Source organism: Xiphias gladius, chromosome 23 (genome assembly GCF_016859285.1).
Source record: "Xiphias gladius isolate SHS-SW01 ecotype Sanya breed wild chromosome 23, ASM1685928v1, whole genome shotgun sequence".
Lineage (NCBI taxonomy): Eukaryota > Metazoa > Chordata > Actinopteri > Istiophoriformes > Xiphiidae > Xiphias > Xiphias gladius.
The window spans coordinates 8,448,311-8,466,183 of record NC_053422.1 but is presented as its reverse complement, the minus strand read 5'-3'; the positions used below and the strand labels follow the sequence as shown (position 1 = coordinate 8,466,183).

At 40.0% G+C, this 17,873-nt stretch overlaps 1 protein-coding gene across 1 annotated transcript in view; it reads left to right on the top strand.

The window, feature by feature from the left end:
* Positions 1-9,814, top strand: part of fgfrl1a (fibroblast growth factor receptor like 1a) — a 74,582-nt gene extending 64,768 nt beyond the window's left edge. The window contains exons 5-8 of the mRNA XM_040120381.1: positions 453-758; positions 3,758-3,930; positions 4,044-4,224; positions 5,150-9,814. Of these exons, the coding sequence (XP_039976315.1) occupies positions 453-758; positions 3,758-3,930; positions 4,044-4,224; positions 5,150-5,577 (1,088 nt within the window). The 3' untranslated portion in view covers positions 5,578-9,814. The remainder of the gene's footprint in view (positions 1-452; positions 759-3,757; positions 3,931-4,043; positions 4,225-5,149) is intronic.
* Positions 9,815-17,873: the final 8,059 nt, after the last annotated feature.

Genomic DNA, 17,873 nt, shown 5'->3' with positions numbered 1-17,873 from the left:
CACAGAGAGAGAGGGTTTCTGTGTCACAGCCTCTTCACATAATGTGGCTTTGATCGCTCGCTACGTCTAATAAAAATGTCAAATAAGAATCTGTTGAATTCCATGATCCTTCCCGATCTGTTCTCCTTTCACTGGTCTGGAGAACAGAACATTGCTTGTAAATATAAAACTGCTCTTTAAACCATTTATCTCTACCAATTATTTCTTCTGTTCTCGCCTTTTCTCCCCATTTAAAGATATAAACAACGCACAGAAACTCTCCTTCTATTTTCATGTGCAGCTGACTGAGAGGCAGAAGGAGAGTTTCTGTGCGTTGTTTATATCTTTAAATTAACATTTGTAGTTGAAATTGTTGAAACACCAATATCGTACAAGAAGCTAATAGCAGTAGAACTTGTACTGTATGTAAATTACACTTTCCATTCTCCTTTTCCCCCTCTTTGCACATGCAGTACGTCCACGTTTTACCCAGCCGGCAAAGATGAGGAAACGTGTCATCGCTCGCCCGGTGGGCAGCTCAGTGCGCCTGAAGTGCACAGCGAGCGGTAACCCCCGCCCCGATATCGTCTGGCTGAAGGACAGTCGGCCGCTGGTGGACGAGGACGGTGGAGCTGGAGGAGGAGGTGGGGGGGACGGGAAGAAGAAGAGGTGGACTCTAAGTCTGAAGAACCTGACGCCGGAGCACAGCGGGAAGTACACCTGCCACGTCTCCAACAGAGCAGGAGAGATCAACGCCACCTACAAAGTGGAAGTCATACGTGAGTCCCAATCGTTTATATGCATCATTTAGAGGGTTAGCCCATAATAACAGTGGTTCTCGCCCAAAACGACATGAACTCTGCATTTCAAAGGGAGGATCTGGGTGCTTCACCTCAAAAATATAGATCAGAAAAGGTGATGGCACCACCTTTTTCAACTTGGATAAAGATTGGTTGAAACTTAATGCTAGGAAGAATCGGCCCAGTTGAAGTGTCATGTCCCAGATTGACAGATCATTTCCACACTGGGATCAGAAGAGAGGTAATGTTGTTATAATCAGGGCAAGGAAATAACTAATGACAAGTAATTTTCTTATTGTATTTATGTATATTAACTAAACGATCCCAACTCAAGGTCCACTCAAGTATTTTTGTAGATTTCAACCACACTGCATCACAGAGTCTTCATCAGCAGACGAAGTTATTATTCCAATATGACAACATGTACTTTTTGGGTACATTTTAAAATCAGTTATTCTTTATTTACGTGGGTGGCTTTTTAATACAGTGCTGTACTCAAATACATTTGGAAAGTGAGGTAGTTTTTTCTGTTATGTTACTATGTGTTAGTTCATAAAGTTGTGATACTTATAAGTATTGTGTTTTTTTGTGGTTAGTTGATTAGTCAGTTATCAAATTTGTTGACTGTTACTCTTGTGTCGATCCGCTAATCAAGTCAGCTCTACTTTTTAGAGATGAAGCATCCTAAAAATGTGCCTGTAAAAATTTCAACGTACGTGCAGTTATTCACGTCATGACTCATCTGAAAGTACATTTTTGGAATTGCGGTGTGGGAGTTGTTGAGTGTTCCTGCTGGTATACGATATACCATGCCTCTCCCCAAAACAGTAACACACATGACACTATACACAGTATGTATACTATGGTTTGACTGAGAGGCCTGTCTGACTAAATGGCAGAGTTTGAAATGGGTTTCGTTTCCGCTCTGACTCACAATACATTGAGTATGTAGAATGCCTAAGATCATATGATCAAGAACAACATAATTCTCAACCATTGGAATTAATTTTTGGCAGAGTAATCAGTCTTTGATTTCATAAGAGATCGCTCACTGGGCTTTGAAAGGAGCTGAGTATAGATTGCCATCTTGTTTGAAGAGAAAAAGACATGAAGACGATGGTCAGTCATCAGCAGATTTCCCTTACACAAACTAATACCACATGTTGAAAGTGTTAACCTACAAATCATTTGAAAAATACACTTGTGTTATTCTGGTTGAATTTGACATTTTCTAGAAAGTACACGAGATTATGTTACATAATGTTTTTTTTGAAATTCACAAATTTAACCACAGGGAGAGTGTCAACCAAAATTTTAAACAGCAATCATAAACGCTGCTTGTAAATAATTTAATGTAAGTCTTTTAGGTATTATTGTTGGTTGCAACGTAGAGCTACAGTGCCCACATTCACCAACGTGCTAGCAACTGAGTTGCACCAAGAATAGAAGTTTAAAATAGCTTTTAGAAGCCTCCTTTCACTTCAGTGGCATTTATTGATCACCACCAGTCTTGTCAGTAAACATCAGTCACGCGAGTGAGGAATGTTCAGCAGGTTTTTCAGTATGGAAGTTGAGCCAGCAGCAGTTTCAGTCTAAAAAAGGTCTCGTTTTACTGTGGCGAGCAGAATGTGTGTTATGATGAGTTGTGAGTGTTTTTTGATGTATTAGGTTGTGATGGAAAGCAGAAAAAGCTTTTTTTTTCGTCTGCGTGATTTAATGTTGAGCTGTTTGGTGGAGAGGTGGTGTTGAATATGTGTGTGTGCACTAAACTGTATGTTACTGAGTATTATGGCTCTTTTGAGAGGCTCAGAGTAGCTCTCTTGACTCTCGCTTTACTCGCCACATCTGTTGTACATTAAACTACAGCTGTAGCCTTTCCTGAAAGACGTCTGTGCACTCACACATGCGCACACACACTCACAAAGACACGCAGACGGAGAGGAAGTAAATCAAATTGCTGCTCACTTATGTCAAATGTGACATTTTCTTGATCAGTAAAGATTCGCTCAGCTGTCACTCATTCACAGCTCTTAAAAAGAAAAATTGAAAAAAAAGGAGTCAGGTGGACAAAAAAACAGTACAGCTCTTAGAAAACATGTAAAATCCATAAATAGAGAACTCATGGGTATAGTATAACAGGAGCATAATTCTTAAATATTAAAATTATCTGATTGTCATGCATGGGTTTGCACCAGCTTGACCGGCACTCTGAGCATCCTTCTTTAAAGATGAACTCATTTTGAGATTAGATTAAAAAAAACTTTTGACTTTTCTCTCCATATGTTAGCTCAATGAGTTCTAGTGTTGTTTTTGCACCAGAACAACGAAGAAAACTGAGCTAGCACTGTAAGACGTTCTCAGAGTCTCAAACCTGCAACTTTTCCCCATCCCCTTAAGAGCCTCCCGGAACGTCACAGGCAGTGTAGAAACTATAGTTCTTTCCAACTTCATGAATTAATCCTCTAGCACAGCCAAGACTGAGGATGCCTTTTGAATTTTGCTGAAGACGAGGTTCGAAACAGCTGATGTCAAACAAGAAAAAAAAAAAAAAAGTGACTAATTTTCTCGGATTATGTTCCTGTGAGATTGCACGAACAGATTCCAAAACGGAGACAACTGAATATCTCTGGCAGGTGTGTTTATTCTGCTACATAAACTGAGAAAGAAAAGGCGGGAGCTGATGATAAGGGATCTGTTTTTGTATCTTCAGCAGAGAGGGGGGATGTGGTGATGAATACAGCAGATGCTTTCAAACCCTATAATATTCTCTCAGTGCTTGTGTCATTTTTAAGTTTTGTTCAGTACAAACAAATTGAGTAGTACATACTCTTTCCTCACTGTGCTTTTCCAAAATACAATAATCAAACCATCTTCTTCAATTAATGCTTGGGAAACATATAATTTAATATTAATATTAACAAATTAATATCACAGTTTCTCTTTCTGTGTGTTTGTCTCTTTTGTGTCTCTTTCTGCAGAGCGCACCAACTCTAAACCCATCCTGACTGGAACTCACCCTGTCAACACCACCGTGGACTACGGAGGAACCACGTCTTTTCAGTGTAAAGTCCGCAGTGACGTCAAGCCGGTTATCCAGTGGCTTAAAAGAGTCGAACCTGGTGATGAGAACAAATTTAACTCCACCATAGAGGTACAAGCACATGCTCCACCGAAAACACAATCATCTGAAACAGATTATGGTTAACCAGTAATATTTGACTGAACCTATCAATAAGCTTGTCCTTTGTATGATTTTATTCAAAGGTGGGGGACCATCGCTTTGTGGTCCTGCCTACAGGAGAGGTTTGGTCACGTCCTGATGGATCTTACCTCAACAAGCTGCTGATAACCAGAGCCAAGGAGGAGGATGCTGGCATGTACATCTGCCTGGGAGCCAATACTATGGGCTACAGCTTCAGGAGTGCCTACCTGACTGTCCTACCAGGTTGGAAGAAGAAAGAGAGAAAATAGCGTTTGACACATAGGGAGAGGAATGTATATGATCATGAGGAAGATACTTGACCAGCTGTTTTTTGGCCTTGTGAATGCAGGATACATTTCCTAGTCTTCACAGTTTGAGGCTGTTACCTTGATGTTTCATTTGATATACATTAGTGGCAAATAACCGATTAACTCCTGTTGTACTTGCCAGAAAATGTAGCATCAACCCCTGAAATATCCTCACTCACATATTTACATTGTATCTGCCTGGCTAACCTACTTTGGCTATCATACACCTCTGTCTATAATAGAGCTGCAACGATTAGTCTATTAAATGATTAGTCTGTTGACAGAAAATGAACTGGAAACTATTTTGTTAATCAAATACATGTTTTAGTCATTTTTAAGCAAAAATGTCACATATTTGCTGGTTCCAGCATCTCAAATGGGAGGATTTGATGTTTTTCATTGTGGTACATGATGGTAAACTGAATCATTTTGGGTTCGGGGCTGTTGTTTGGACAAAACAGACATTTAAAGACATTACATTGGGTTGTGGGAAATTATAACAAGGGTTTTTTCACTGTTTTAATAAATTCATTGAGAAAATAATCACCAGATTAATTGGTAATGAAAATGATCGTTAGTTGCTGCCCTATTCTATAAAATCACCAGCTACACCATCAGCTACAAGGATGCTAACCAACGACAGCAAGCTAACAACACAATAGGCTAAATGGCATGTTGCCATCATTGTCAGCATGCTGCTGAAAAAAAAAATAACAAATCCCCTTTTGTTACATCATCCTAGCAAGCAAAACAACATTATTGAATCTATGAGAGTGTGTTACATTAAAATCTAGACACATTATTCATATTTTGAGCTGTTTGTCCTTTCCTTAATTTCTGCATCTTTCATTCTGTCACAGATCTGAAGCCCCAAATCAACTCTATCCCCACTGCAACAACACCGAGCCTACCCTGGCCCGTCATTATTGGAATACCAGCAGGTGTTGCCTTTATCTTAGGCACTGCCCTCCTTTGGTTCTGCCAATCAAAACGCACCTGCTCCTCTTCTTCCCCTTCTTCCTCCACCGCTCTGCCTGCTGCTCAGCGTCTACCTGTGGCCAATCGTGACCGAGCCTGCCCAACGCTGCCTCCTCAACCGGCCAGCGGGGATAAAGATTGTCTTTCATATGAGGACTACATTGCCCATCAGCAGCTGCTCCTGGCTCAAGGAGGCGCTGGATTGGCTCCGAAGGTCTACCCGAAGATCTACACGGATATTCACACTCACACGCATTCACACGTGGACGGGAAAGTGCACCAGCACCAGCACATTCACTACCAGTGTTAGCAGCAAGGCTTCATATTGAACTCTTAGATGAACATGTTCCTGTGCATGCAAACTCAGTCACAACAGTTACAACTAACTGCTGCAAAGAACAAGGAAAGCCACATGCAAGACACCATGCGGATTCATAAACAAACATTGGGATCTTTCTCATTTTGCTGCAGCCAAATCTGTGTTAATGGACTTACTCAAGACACAAACAATGAAGAATGTAAAGAGAGAAGACAGAGATCTTTATTTTTAGCCAACCAGGGAGCCAATCCATTGCAATCTATGAGACAAAAATCCCAAAATATGTTTTATTCGAGCTTCTGGTTAAATAAAACCTCCTCTGTAAATATATAAACCTCTCCCTTTTTGCTCAAAAGCCCTATTTGAGGCAACAGTGAACTCACAGCTTCAAGGTAACTTTACAACAAGCCAACAATTTATCTGCCTCTGTACTTTTAGTACTATGGCCACAACCACAACCCCCTCAGTAACAGTACAAATACAGCTCGCTTACACTACAAGGCTCCAACTATAGCTACTCATGTATATATTGGAATATGACTATATGGCATTTAGCATGCTACTTCACCCTGGGTAATCTATAAAGAATAGTATAGCATGTGTGTAATGTGTAGCTTACTTTCAGAGTATATCTCAGGCGTCAGCTAACTGAGCCATAAGAACCACAACTCAGAGAAGCAAACAAGACACACGCCACTGTATCTGCACCCTCAGCAAAGATGAGGGCTGCTGGTTTTTGCCTCTGCCGGGCCTACAGCTGTTCTGATAAACGCCCAGCTGCTATCTGGGTGCTGTGAGAAAAAGAGCTGATATCAGTCTCTCTTAGTAGACTGAGTTTGGCAGCAGCTACGATGTGATTTCTGCTGCAACCTAGGACCTCCTCCCGACAGCGGTTGCAGAGGTAGCCATTCGATCTCTTACAACTTTAATAAGTAAAGTACATCCACTGACAGTTTCCGGCCCCTTGCTTCCCGGAGAATGGTGGCATTTCCTCTTTTCATTGTCTCCTTTTCAGCTTTAGTTGATGCTTGCTGACTTTAGAAAATGAGAGGAACGAAGGATATCAGTTCTCGTCATGTCATATGTTCAAACAAAGTACAAAGGGATCTTCAACAATGCCCCAATGTAAAATGGTGCCTTCTAAGAATTGTGATTTCATGGATCACTCTCGGATCTTCAGCTATATCACATGTTATTGTTAGGCTATTATAAGATTTAGAAGAAGATAAGATATAAGATGAAGATAAGATAAGAAGATTTAAAAGATTTGAATAAGAGTATTGTTATCATTAAACTTAGAGCCATATATGGTGCAGAAAGTCTTTCATGAAGATGAATGTTGATCACTATGGCAGTACCCACTGAGCATCTAGAAGTATATCAGCTTGTCTTGTTGCTCTACATTGGCAATGAATTATAATAGTACATTCAAGAAAGTATCTGGGATACATGATCCTGCATGTTTTGATTCAGTCGTTTGCAGAGTTACCACTAATTTTAATAACCACCTTAAGAGATTTTTAAATAATGAGATCTACGTAAGTATTTGAAAGGATTTACATGTGGATTTTATGCCTTCTCGCACTATTTGAATACAATTTGATCACCAAGATTTCATGTTAACCCCATGTTAAAGCCCCGTACATGCCTATGGTACACTGCTGCAGCTGTTGTCACTTATTTCAACTATCTAGACCTCTGCACAGGACTGTGGGCATGAACAGACTCAACTTCACTGATATCTCCCTCGCTCTCATTTAAATTTTGTTATACTTTTTAGAATGGGAAACGTAGAGCCTTTATCATTCTCATTAATACATAGAATCTGGTAAATTTAGGTAATTCCTAATGCTGTTCCTCCTGGCTTCATCCTGAGCAGAGGTCTAATCAGCCAAACTGAAAGCACCTGTGCGTTTGTGCAGGGCCCTTAATGTGTCAGTGAGGTCTTCAAAAGCTGTTGGGAGTAAAGCGGTTAGTCCAAAAATAAAATATTTTGCTAGTCAGTCTAAGCTAAAAGCTTACAACTGAGCTGGCTGAACTGTCCTAGCTGCAAGGTGATGATTTTGTATTTTGAGATTATAAGACCCCATGGACCCAATTCGTCAGGAGAAGGATGTCAGGGATCCACAAAAACCCAGTGACCATAATGAAAAAAGGTTCCAGCCCGTGAACTTTTTTTTTTACAAGCACTCAAATCCAAAATCTATAGATTGCTTTTGAAACTGCAGCTACGGAAGCATCAAAATCAGCTGTAAAACTAGAAGAAGTAGACTTTCACTTTCTCACAGTGCAATAGCAATGCTGGATTTTCTTCTTTGAAGTGTTTAGAGATATTCTGATTCCTACATTTTCTAGTTTGGATGACTTTTATTCTCAGCATATAATTGCATTAATGCTCTCAGTGCTCCTGGTAGTAGAACCAGCCCATGATAAATGTGTTTAGACCCACCAGAACCTCATTTAAAAAAAGAAAAACAAAAAAGAAAAAAAAACAGCCGCAACAAACCTTCTCAGTACACAGCCATTTATAACAGACTTGCTCTTTCTCAGGTGTCCATCATGTTGTTCCTGTGTGTGCTCATGAATCTGACCACTAAATAAAAACTGTGTAAAATGATATGCTAAGTTAAGATTTTGGTTTCAGCTGTTTTACATTACAGCTCTCTCTGAAAGGCACACTTAGCCATGTGTATGGTTAAAGAATTGGGGTGACTCCGTCCAGAGGTTTTTTTTTAACTTAAAAAGGTGGGAAATGTAGAGAGGTACTGTATATATGTGAAATTATGAACTGTAGGCTTGTCATGTAGTTGATTGTTTTTGTACTGTATTTAGTTAAGATTTCCCTCGGCAGGCTTTCTTCAGGACATCTAAAATACAACAGTGAGAACTTTACAAGGGTGTTTAAACAACCATGTGACAGGAAGGGATATATTGAAATCACCTGGTAAACTCAGTTACACATGTGGTTGTTTTTCGCCATATATTTTTGCACATAAATCTTTAAACTCAAGTAGGAAAATGTACATATATATTAATACAGATAAATCATATATGCCCATTTTTTAAATAATACTCACTGGTACATTATTTTTGTCCAGAAAAGAACAGTGGGCCTGCAGACTTGAGCTTTGAAACTGACTCCAGTCTCTTTCTTCATATATTTTTAAGTTACGTCAAAAAAAAATTTGTTTGATACCTGTGAAGTTCTTAGTGTGATCTTCCTCACCGATTTGATCACATACAAAATGCAGCCTACAGATAATCTTTATCATCTGTAAGGCTGTACAAAAATCTATTCAGACGCTTACAGCATGCAACTCACGTCCCTCAAACACAGAAGCCCTCTGACCATGTCGTCCTCTTTATTCATCCTTCCAGCAGGTTTCCTCTCTTCTGCATAAACCCACTAAATTAAAACATCAGAACAGAAAAGAAAAAGGATGCTTACTCTGCTGCCTAAATGGTTATTGTACAGTTCCAATGGGAGACACGTGTTCCTTTATACGCCTCTCTAGCAACAGCAATAACTAAAAATAGCGTTTGAAATTTTTGCTTTCGTACTCTCCCTTTGAGATGTTTTTCTTGTCCTCCCCATCTTTTCTCCTTTGAAACGTCTGCTGACAAAGTCACCCTGAACAACAGCTGGAGTATGTAATTTCATTGTTTTGCCTCGGGTATTGGAAGGGTGAAAAATTGTCCAAAAATAAAATTTTCTCCAGTCACTGCTATTATTTTATCTCACTTCACATGTTAAACCTGAGAGTTTTATGCATCAAAGCTAATGGACTGCCAATAGACAGACTGTATATATGCACTTACCACTAGTATGTACATGAAATGATAGTAGTGTTGAAAGTATAGATAATATTAGGTAATTTAGTGAGAATGCTTTGGACCATACAGTAGCTCTAACACACTGGCCCACAAACCATTGTAAATGCTAAAGTGTCTCAAGAGTCAAAAAGAAAGTGTGTTTCTAATTTATTTTTCTTTTAACCATGTTTGTTATTTTCATATAATTGGGCATTATACTGCATGAGTGGATTTTGTATTATAGTCATAATGTAAGCTATGTAGCAAACACCATGTTCATGTCATTGTAAGATACTGTATTTATACATGCTGGCGGAATATACAAAATTTTATCGATAATCTTTGTATCGACAATCTTGTACAGTCTATCATCATTTAGGATAAAAAAATGTTTCCTCCCATTGTAATCACGTTATTGGTGCCATTAAAAAAGTAAAATCTCTGTGGTATTGTCTTTGTTTTTAAAGATAAAATTCTATCCAAGCATTTTGCATTCAAATGCAAAGAGTTTTGTTCCTTTTTCCTTTTTTTTTCCCTTCTTTCTTTTTTTTCGATGTCCCAGATCTGTCTGTCTCGCTGCTTCAATTCTCTGTTTCGTAGACAGAGAGGGATTACAGTCCCATCCAGTACAATACCTCACAGTACCATGGGACTGTTTTTAAGTGAATGTCCTTCTCTAAATAGTTGTAGCCCTTCAGCTGCGAGGGCTGCAGCCAGCGTTTCGTCTGTCAACATGTCTGTCGAGAGAGATGACAGATGGACAAGCGTTGCGTGCAGATGGAGGGTGTGAAGGCCCAGCGACTCTCGCTCCGTCGCTGACTCATTTTAGGAGAGGAAGATGATGACAGAAAAATACTGTTGAAAGGATGGGGCACTGCGAAAGGGCGGAGGAAGGCAACAGGAAAGGACATGAGAACAGGATAAAATGATACACAAACAAACATAGTCATTTCCATGGTCTTCAGTTTTTTTAGTAACATCATTGGATGCAACTTCCTCTGGTGTTTTCGCACAGTACTTCTCATCGTCTGCTTGACTATGAAGCTTCGTTGGACTTTGCGTTGATGAAGCTGAGTATCTGTAGGTTGCACTCCTGCGATGGTCTGCATGGGAACCCATCATCCAGGACATCCTTACTTTGGATTGAGCTCTTTGACTTTCCAACGAGATATTTTACAGCTGAATTAATTGAGAAGAACAACCTATAAATACAACATTAACATTTTATGACGCGTTGATATTGCTAATGTTTTAGCAAACAGGTGTCTATTCACACATCCAGAAAACAAAGAGGAACATTAGCATTAGTTTGGGATTGTGTTTCTTTCCACCTGGTAATTTTACATCAAATATCCAAGCTCTAATTCTATTTTGGTACACCAACTCCCGGGGAAAATATCTGACTTTAGCTGTTAAATGCTTCACTATAGTCTCTACCATTGTCTGTATGCTGTTTGGTACTGAGCAGGAAGTGTACATTGTATTTGTCAGAGCTTTTTCACTGAAAACAGCTGCCTGCCGCAGATGGGAACCGGGTTAATGAGAGTGGTGTGACTGAACCAAAACTTCGGGCAGTAAAACCAAAACAATGAGCTGAAAGACGCTAAAACGCTCTGCGGAGTCAGATGGCAAATCCCTGGGGCTTTGTCACTATGCGTGAACTCTATTGCATTATACGTAGCCATTTGATCCACATGTTAATATAGAAATACTGAATTAGTGCAGCTGTAATAACAGTCTCTTCATAGAAGTTGCATAGACATCACATACACTGTAGCTGAGGCCCCCCCAGACCCCTTGGGCCCCTGGGCCTGTGCTCAGTATGCCTGTTTGTTGATCCAACCATGCATGAGATGTTTTACCAGAAAAAGACATATCAGACTCTAGGTGCTGAGATCAATATAGGTTCCAGGAAGTGGCTGTAAGTTCAATTATTGCAATTTATCATAAATAATAGAGGGTAGCAAGCAGGCATTTATTCACATGACAATGCAAATTTTACTTTGCAGGAATCAATAGGTTAACAGTTAGATTAATAGTTTAAACATCATTTCTCAGAGCTAACAAAGAACAGATAAAACAATAATTAAAAGTCAGGTCAATTAAAATAAAGTCCAACAGAAAGAGTTATATAAGAATGGAAAGCAAAAGAAAAGCTTTGCCAAAAACTTCTCATTTCCCATATTTGTTTTGCACCCCTTGTTTCTCCAGATTTCATTTAAATTAGATAAGCCATCACATATTAAATGGACGGAGACTGATCCATGTATAGTTTCCCCTCATGTATTGGATGTTTTGACCAAAATAGGATTAGCAATACGCATATACAATTTCATAACTTTCTAGATTGTAAGGTCAAATATTGAGTAAGGGGTTGAGGCGATATTGGATGTGGAAGGGGGAAGAAAAGAGGATTGAGAGAAAAAAAATGAAAATATACAGTGAAGGAAAAATACCTCAGAGGAATTTGCGGTTTTGAAAATTTTGCAAAGCTAACAGTAAGTCATGACTGTATGACCTAACCCAGGGGATTTACAAATCCTGGAGCCCATGGATTTCCATGATCTGGAAAGGTTCACTGATGATAAATAAATAGCCGAGCAAGTGATATGTAAGATGTAAAGCTGTGAAATATATGTTACACTCTACATTTTTGTACGCATGAGATTTGAGGAGGAAAAAACTGACCTGATAAAAGATACTATACAAGCCAAATACTGTGTGACTTTCCCAGGTTGTTTCCATCCTTGACATTCAACTCTCATTCTTTTCTTATCTTAGAGATTAGCCTTTTCCTGCTTTTTTGTGTGTGTGTTCCTGGTTATCTCCTGTGAATTTGATTGACTTGAAGAGTTAGGGGGGAGGATGATGGGGAGGACAGACAGAGGAGGAAAAGATGTAGAAAAGCAGGGAGGAGGAGGATGACACAGAGCTGAGATGTTGACAGATGTGTTGAGCTCACTGCTGCTCAATGGAGAGTCTGGAAGTGTTGAATGAGAAGGGAAAAAAATGTGCAAAACAGGACCCTTCCTCCTTTCCCTCTCCCCCGTTCCTACTTTGATTTGTCATTTAAATTGCTGAAACAAAATTAGTTGTTTATTCATGTTAAAATTCAAGTGTTCTATCATACTTCTTTTAGTTTTCTAGGCATTTAGGGAAAACCTTAAAAAGAGTGATCCACACTTCCAAAGAATCTAACAGTTTAATTACTTCCAATTACTTAGTGAAAAACAAAATATTTATTGTTGGTATATGGTTCTAGTGCAGCCCACAGAAGTATCTGCTTCCGGTTGTTTGTATTTAACCTTTCTTTATCCAGGTGAAAGTCTCACTGAGATTATGAGCTTTTCCAAAAGAATTCAGGCAGAGAAGTCAGCATACAGTAAAAGTGACACGACAATAAACACATACAATATCAGGCCAAGGATCCTGTTACACAAAGAAGCAGAGATTATCCTGTTAAAAAATACATGCAGGTGTCCAGTCCGAGGTGAGCATCTAAAATAAATTAGAAACCAAAACAAGCTAATTTAGCAAGGTGTGTTGAAGCTGGTTGAAGTGCTTATAAGGTGTTAATAATAGAAACCCTCTTACTTTAGCTCAAGTCCCAGGTAGGATCTGGCGGTCATGTAAAGAACAGATTCTCCTTATTAATATTGTGAAAGTAATGTAAGTTTGATGGCAAGAAAAAGATATATAGCGCAAATTATTTTAACAGAAAAGGCTTGTTTACACAATTTACCTATGGCTCGTAGTTAGAACAGATTAATTCAAATAATAATTGAGGAAAACATTTCAAAAACCTTTTCAAAGTTTATGTGGTTAGTTTCAAATATTCTTAAATCTCTTACCATCTCCACATGATTTACATCACACCTCATAAGTGCTCCCTTGGTTATAATGAAAAGTTTCCCTCACTCCCAAAATTTAGATTAAAAATCTGTAGTTTTGCCCGGATGAAACATGTGACCTTCATATTTTGTAATTTAACAAGCCTTTTTCCTCTCACTAATAGAGTTCCAGTGGACTCTTGGTGGTTTAAGAGACATGTATGAAACTACTGAAATCCTGTCTTGTAGAAAGATACCTTAACTTAAAGGGGTTCCTAAAAAGATTTTTTTTTATAAAGGAATAATGACAACAGGGGGGAAAAAGGGGGAAAATAAGTCTTTGGTATTGTTGAATATTTTCAGTGAAACCTTTTGTGAGTGAAACCTAGCCTTTCAGGTCTTGTGGCCTTGCAGGCCTCTCGTGTAGCCCTGTGTGACGGATTGAGCAGAAGAGTGTGAATTTACTAAAGACATTCCTGAGCTGCTGATCTGCAGGATGAATCCTTTGTTGGGCTGAGGTCACTGTTGGTTTTTTCGTTTGACATACATCTTCAGAAAAAATTACTAGTTTTTCTATAGTTTTGTTTATACAGTTGTTTAGCGGTTGATTGAAGCTCCAATTTTAGCAGGGGAATATCTCAGATATTGCTAAATTTGAAATACCATTAGTGTTAATACCAACAGATACCAAGGAGCCTAACAAGATTTTGAATGTCCTGTATTCTCTTAATGCTGCAGCACTTTCAACCTGCTCCCACCAGTGATCATACCTTTACCAGATCTTCTTTTTGAGTAATTACGCCATCACAATTATCTGTGAAAAATCTTCTCCATTGCCAGGGCAAATGTTTGGTCCTTTAGACCTGGAGGTTTTGCAGGACCTTTTGCTCACTTGTGAAGGGGTCTGGTGTGCGTTTGGCTGGTTAAAAGGGTGTGAACCCAAGGAGGAGATTCCTGGAACCGTTGAGTCAACAGCAGCTGTGGTCGGTGATGAGGAGAAACTGTCCAAAGAGCTTTTTACCGGCAACTGCCTTTCCACTGTGAAAGGAGCGCCCAGGTGAATGGAGTCGGTGACCATGAAGGGCTCAAACAGACACACACAACACACACACACACACACACACACACACACACACACACACACACCTGTAAAAAACATACACACATCTACTCATTGAAATCCAAAAGATTTTTTTTAAGTGATGTGCATATCCAACATGTGCACACAGAGGCACACACCCAAAAGCACAGTTGCCTCAAACACAAACACACACACACACACACACACACACACACACACACACACACACACACACACACACACACACAGATGGGAACAACACGGACACCTGGCTGGCACTGAAGTGCTGCTCTGTTTGCATACTTCTCCCTCTCTCCACTCATCCTCCGCACAGCCACAAAGCTGCCATTAAAACTAGAAAAACAAAAACACAAAAAAGAGGCTAAAAGGGGGCAACAGGCGGCTTCCATCCTTCTTCCACCAGTCCCTCCCTCACTCCCTTTCTCTGTCTCTCTGTACCAAATGTTTACCTCCCCCCTGTGAAAAGAGAGGGATGTGGACATACAGGGTGAGAAAAGAAAGAAATCTGGCAGATGGGAAGGGAGCCAAGGCGTTTAAAGCCTGCCACAGAGCCGTGACAAAAGCCTCCTAATCTCGGTGTTGTCTTTCGGCCCCTTTTTCTCCCCGCACATCCTGCCAAGTGTGTGTCTGTGTGTGTGAAAAAGAAAAAGAGAGAAGGAAAGTCAGAGTCAGTGTGTCTTATACGAGCAAGAGCGTGTGTTACACAAGCATGAGCACGAGCGAGCATGTGTATTTGTTTGAGAAAGTTGTAAAAAGGCAAGGCAAGCTGGTGTGTGTTTGTCTGAAAAGAGACTGTGTGTGATAAAGAGGTAGTGTGTGTGCACATGTGTGCGTGTCTATATGACAGGAAAGGAATCTTTCCACAGGCGTGCTGACATCACTCAAGCATGCATGGGACAGTTGGTGGAGGCCAGGCCCCTTCAAAGGCACCGGCCTGCCTCCCTGCCTTCACATGTGGGATGCCTTTGTGCGTGTGTGTGTGTGTGTGTGTGTGTGTGCGTGTGTATGTGTATGTGTGTGCGTGTGTGTGTGTGTGTGTATTTATTGAAGAGTATACAAGTGGTTAAGGTCACCCATCCTCACCTGTTCCTCTTTGACACATAAACCACCCCTATTGAGCTCTCTTCCGCTAAAATACAACGAAACTGCCTGTCTTTGTATGTTTGTGTGTGTCCAACAATTCCTCGATCTCATCCTTTTTAGCCACTTCAAAAGCAGCAGATGTGAATAGACTTGTGTGTGTGTGTGCGCACGTGTGTGTGTGTGTGTGTGTGTGTGTGTGTGTGTTTGACCTCCTGAGCATCCCTTCCTCATCCTGTAGATCCCTATCAGAGGCAGCTGTGGTCCAAAGACCTTCACACACAGTACAGGAATGCATACTAGAGCTATTGTGATTTATACAAGACTGAGATAGACTATAGTGCCATCTAGAGGTCGATAAATTTAATTTCAAGTCCATTTTTTTAAATAAATGATATTAGTCATGAATGGTAAATGGACTGCACTTACACAGCGCTTTTCTGCTTTAATGGTCGAAGCATTTTACAACTTCATCCATTCACACACCCACATATGTTGTCAGACTGACATACAAGGCGCCGGCCTGCCAGTTGGGAGCAACTTGGATTTCAGTGTCTTGCTCACGGACACTTTGACATGTGAACAAGAATAGCCGCGGATCAGACTGCCAACCATGTGATTAGTGGATGACATCACATAAAAAAGTTATTAGAAGTACCAAAGTTATTACATATCACTGCGAGGGGGAACATGAATGTCTGTACCAGATGCCATGGCAATCCATTCAGTGGTTGCTAAACTGACTGACAGACTAGCATTGCCTTCCCTACAGCCACGTCACTTGCATGGCTAACAACGATCATATTGTTTGAGAGGAATAAACTCTGTTCTACTACTATAGATTACATCAGGAAAATGCATTAAAACGGTGATTTTATTTGTTTTAATTAAAAAATTTCTTTGTGGTTGCTTAAAACATGCCTTGTGTCAGTTGGTCAGAAAATGCAGGATTTTTCGGAGGGCCCTGTGTAATAGTTCATAGTATCAAAAGGCAGGAAAGAGAAATGTGTCCTACCATGTTCTAGACCACTTTGACCAATTCCCTAAACCAACCTGCTTGGCTTGTGAGCCCTTATAACCAAGCGATCCCATCATCACAGGTTGCAAACTTGAACTTTTAAAGGTTGTCACAAGAAAAAAATGAGGATTTGAAAAGAGTAAAAATGCAATTTTTTAAAGTTTAATCATTTCGTGCAGCAGACGTTTTTGTCTTCTATTCTTTCAACTTGGGGGGTTGCAAGGCTCTAAACCATTAAAACCAATTGATCTACCAAAGCTATACATGGTTTATGTTGGTGGTGTATCTTTAAACTGCACAAAAATGGATACTAAAAGAACATAGGTTTAATATGCACATAATAATACGGGTTTGGTTTCAGAGTATGGAAATCAACTAAAGACAATCAGAAATAAATCCTCTGTGGTGGCTTTTTTGCGTTCATTTTAAACACGAACATCTTCTTTAGTCTTCTTTTTTTTAAATGCACATGTCAACAATAAAGGTAATGTGGATCATAGATTATACAGTGTAGACCTACACAGGAACACTTTCTGCTCACCTCAGAAAGACAAATAGCTCAGGTGTGAAATCATTTAGTTCATGTCGTGTCTTGCCTAGAGGGGATTACATTTACAGCACCAAACGTACAAGACTGAAATACTGAGTGACAAAGTGTGAAATCTGGATCAGATTAACTGAGAAGTTTCTCTCTCTCTCACACACTCAGAGAGATGGAGATGGAGATGGAGATGGAAAGGGAGAGACAGCGAGAGAGGGAGAGAGCAAGGGAGGGTCGGACAAGCTGTGGGAACACGCTGCTGAATAATTACCACTGACATCAGAATAGTTTTCTTTAGCTCTCTGAAGTGGCAGGGCTCATTTGTACAGCCTGGAGCCATGCAGAGGTCCGTGTGACTGTATGTGTGTATGTGTTTGGCTGTGTGTGTTTGCAAGGGAAAGTGAGAGAGATAAAGACAGAGAGAGAGAGAAAAGGAGATGTCTTAGTTTGTGAGAAAAGTATCTTCAATAGTGACTTTAACAAAAAAAAGAGAGAAAAGTACAACACATATATTATTACCTTAACTTTGAGAGGTACAGCACAAGAGATCATCCAGTGTGTGTGTGCATGTGTGTGTGTGTGTGCGTGTGCATAAGGGAGAGATTATTCTGATTTAGTCTTCACCCTGTCAGTGTGTGACACCATGACAGTTTAGTCTGCCCCGGGGAGCCATTTCTTTCTAAGTGGACCTTAAAAAACAGGAAACGACTTTAAATCTCACTGGTGCACAGAGGAGGATCAAGCCTACTGACTCTGTACAATACCATTTAACTTCACACACACACACACACACACACACACACACACACACACACACACACACACACACACACACACACACACACACACACACACACACACACACACAGACACACATGCTAGTAAGTGCCTGAACATAGCATG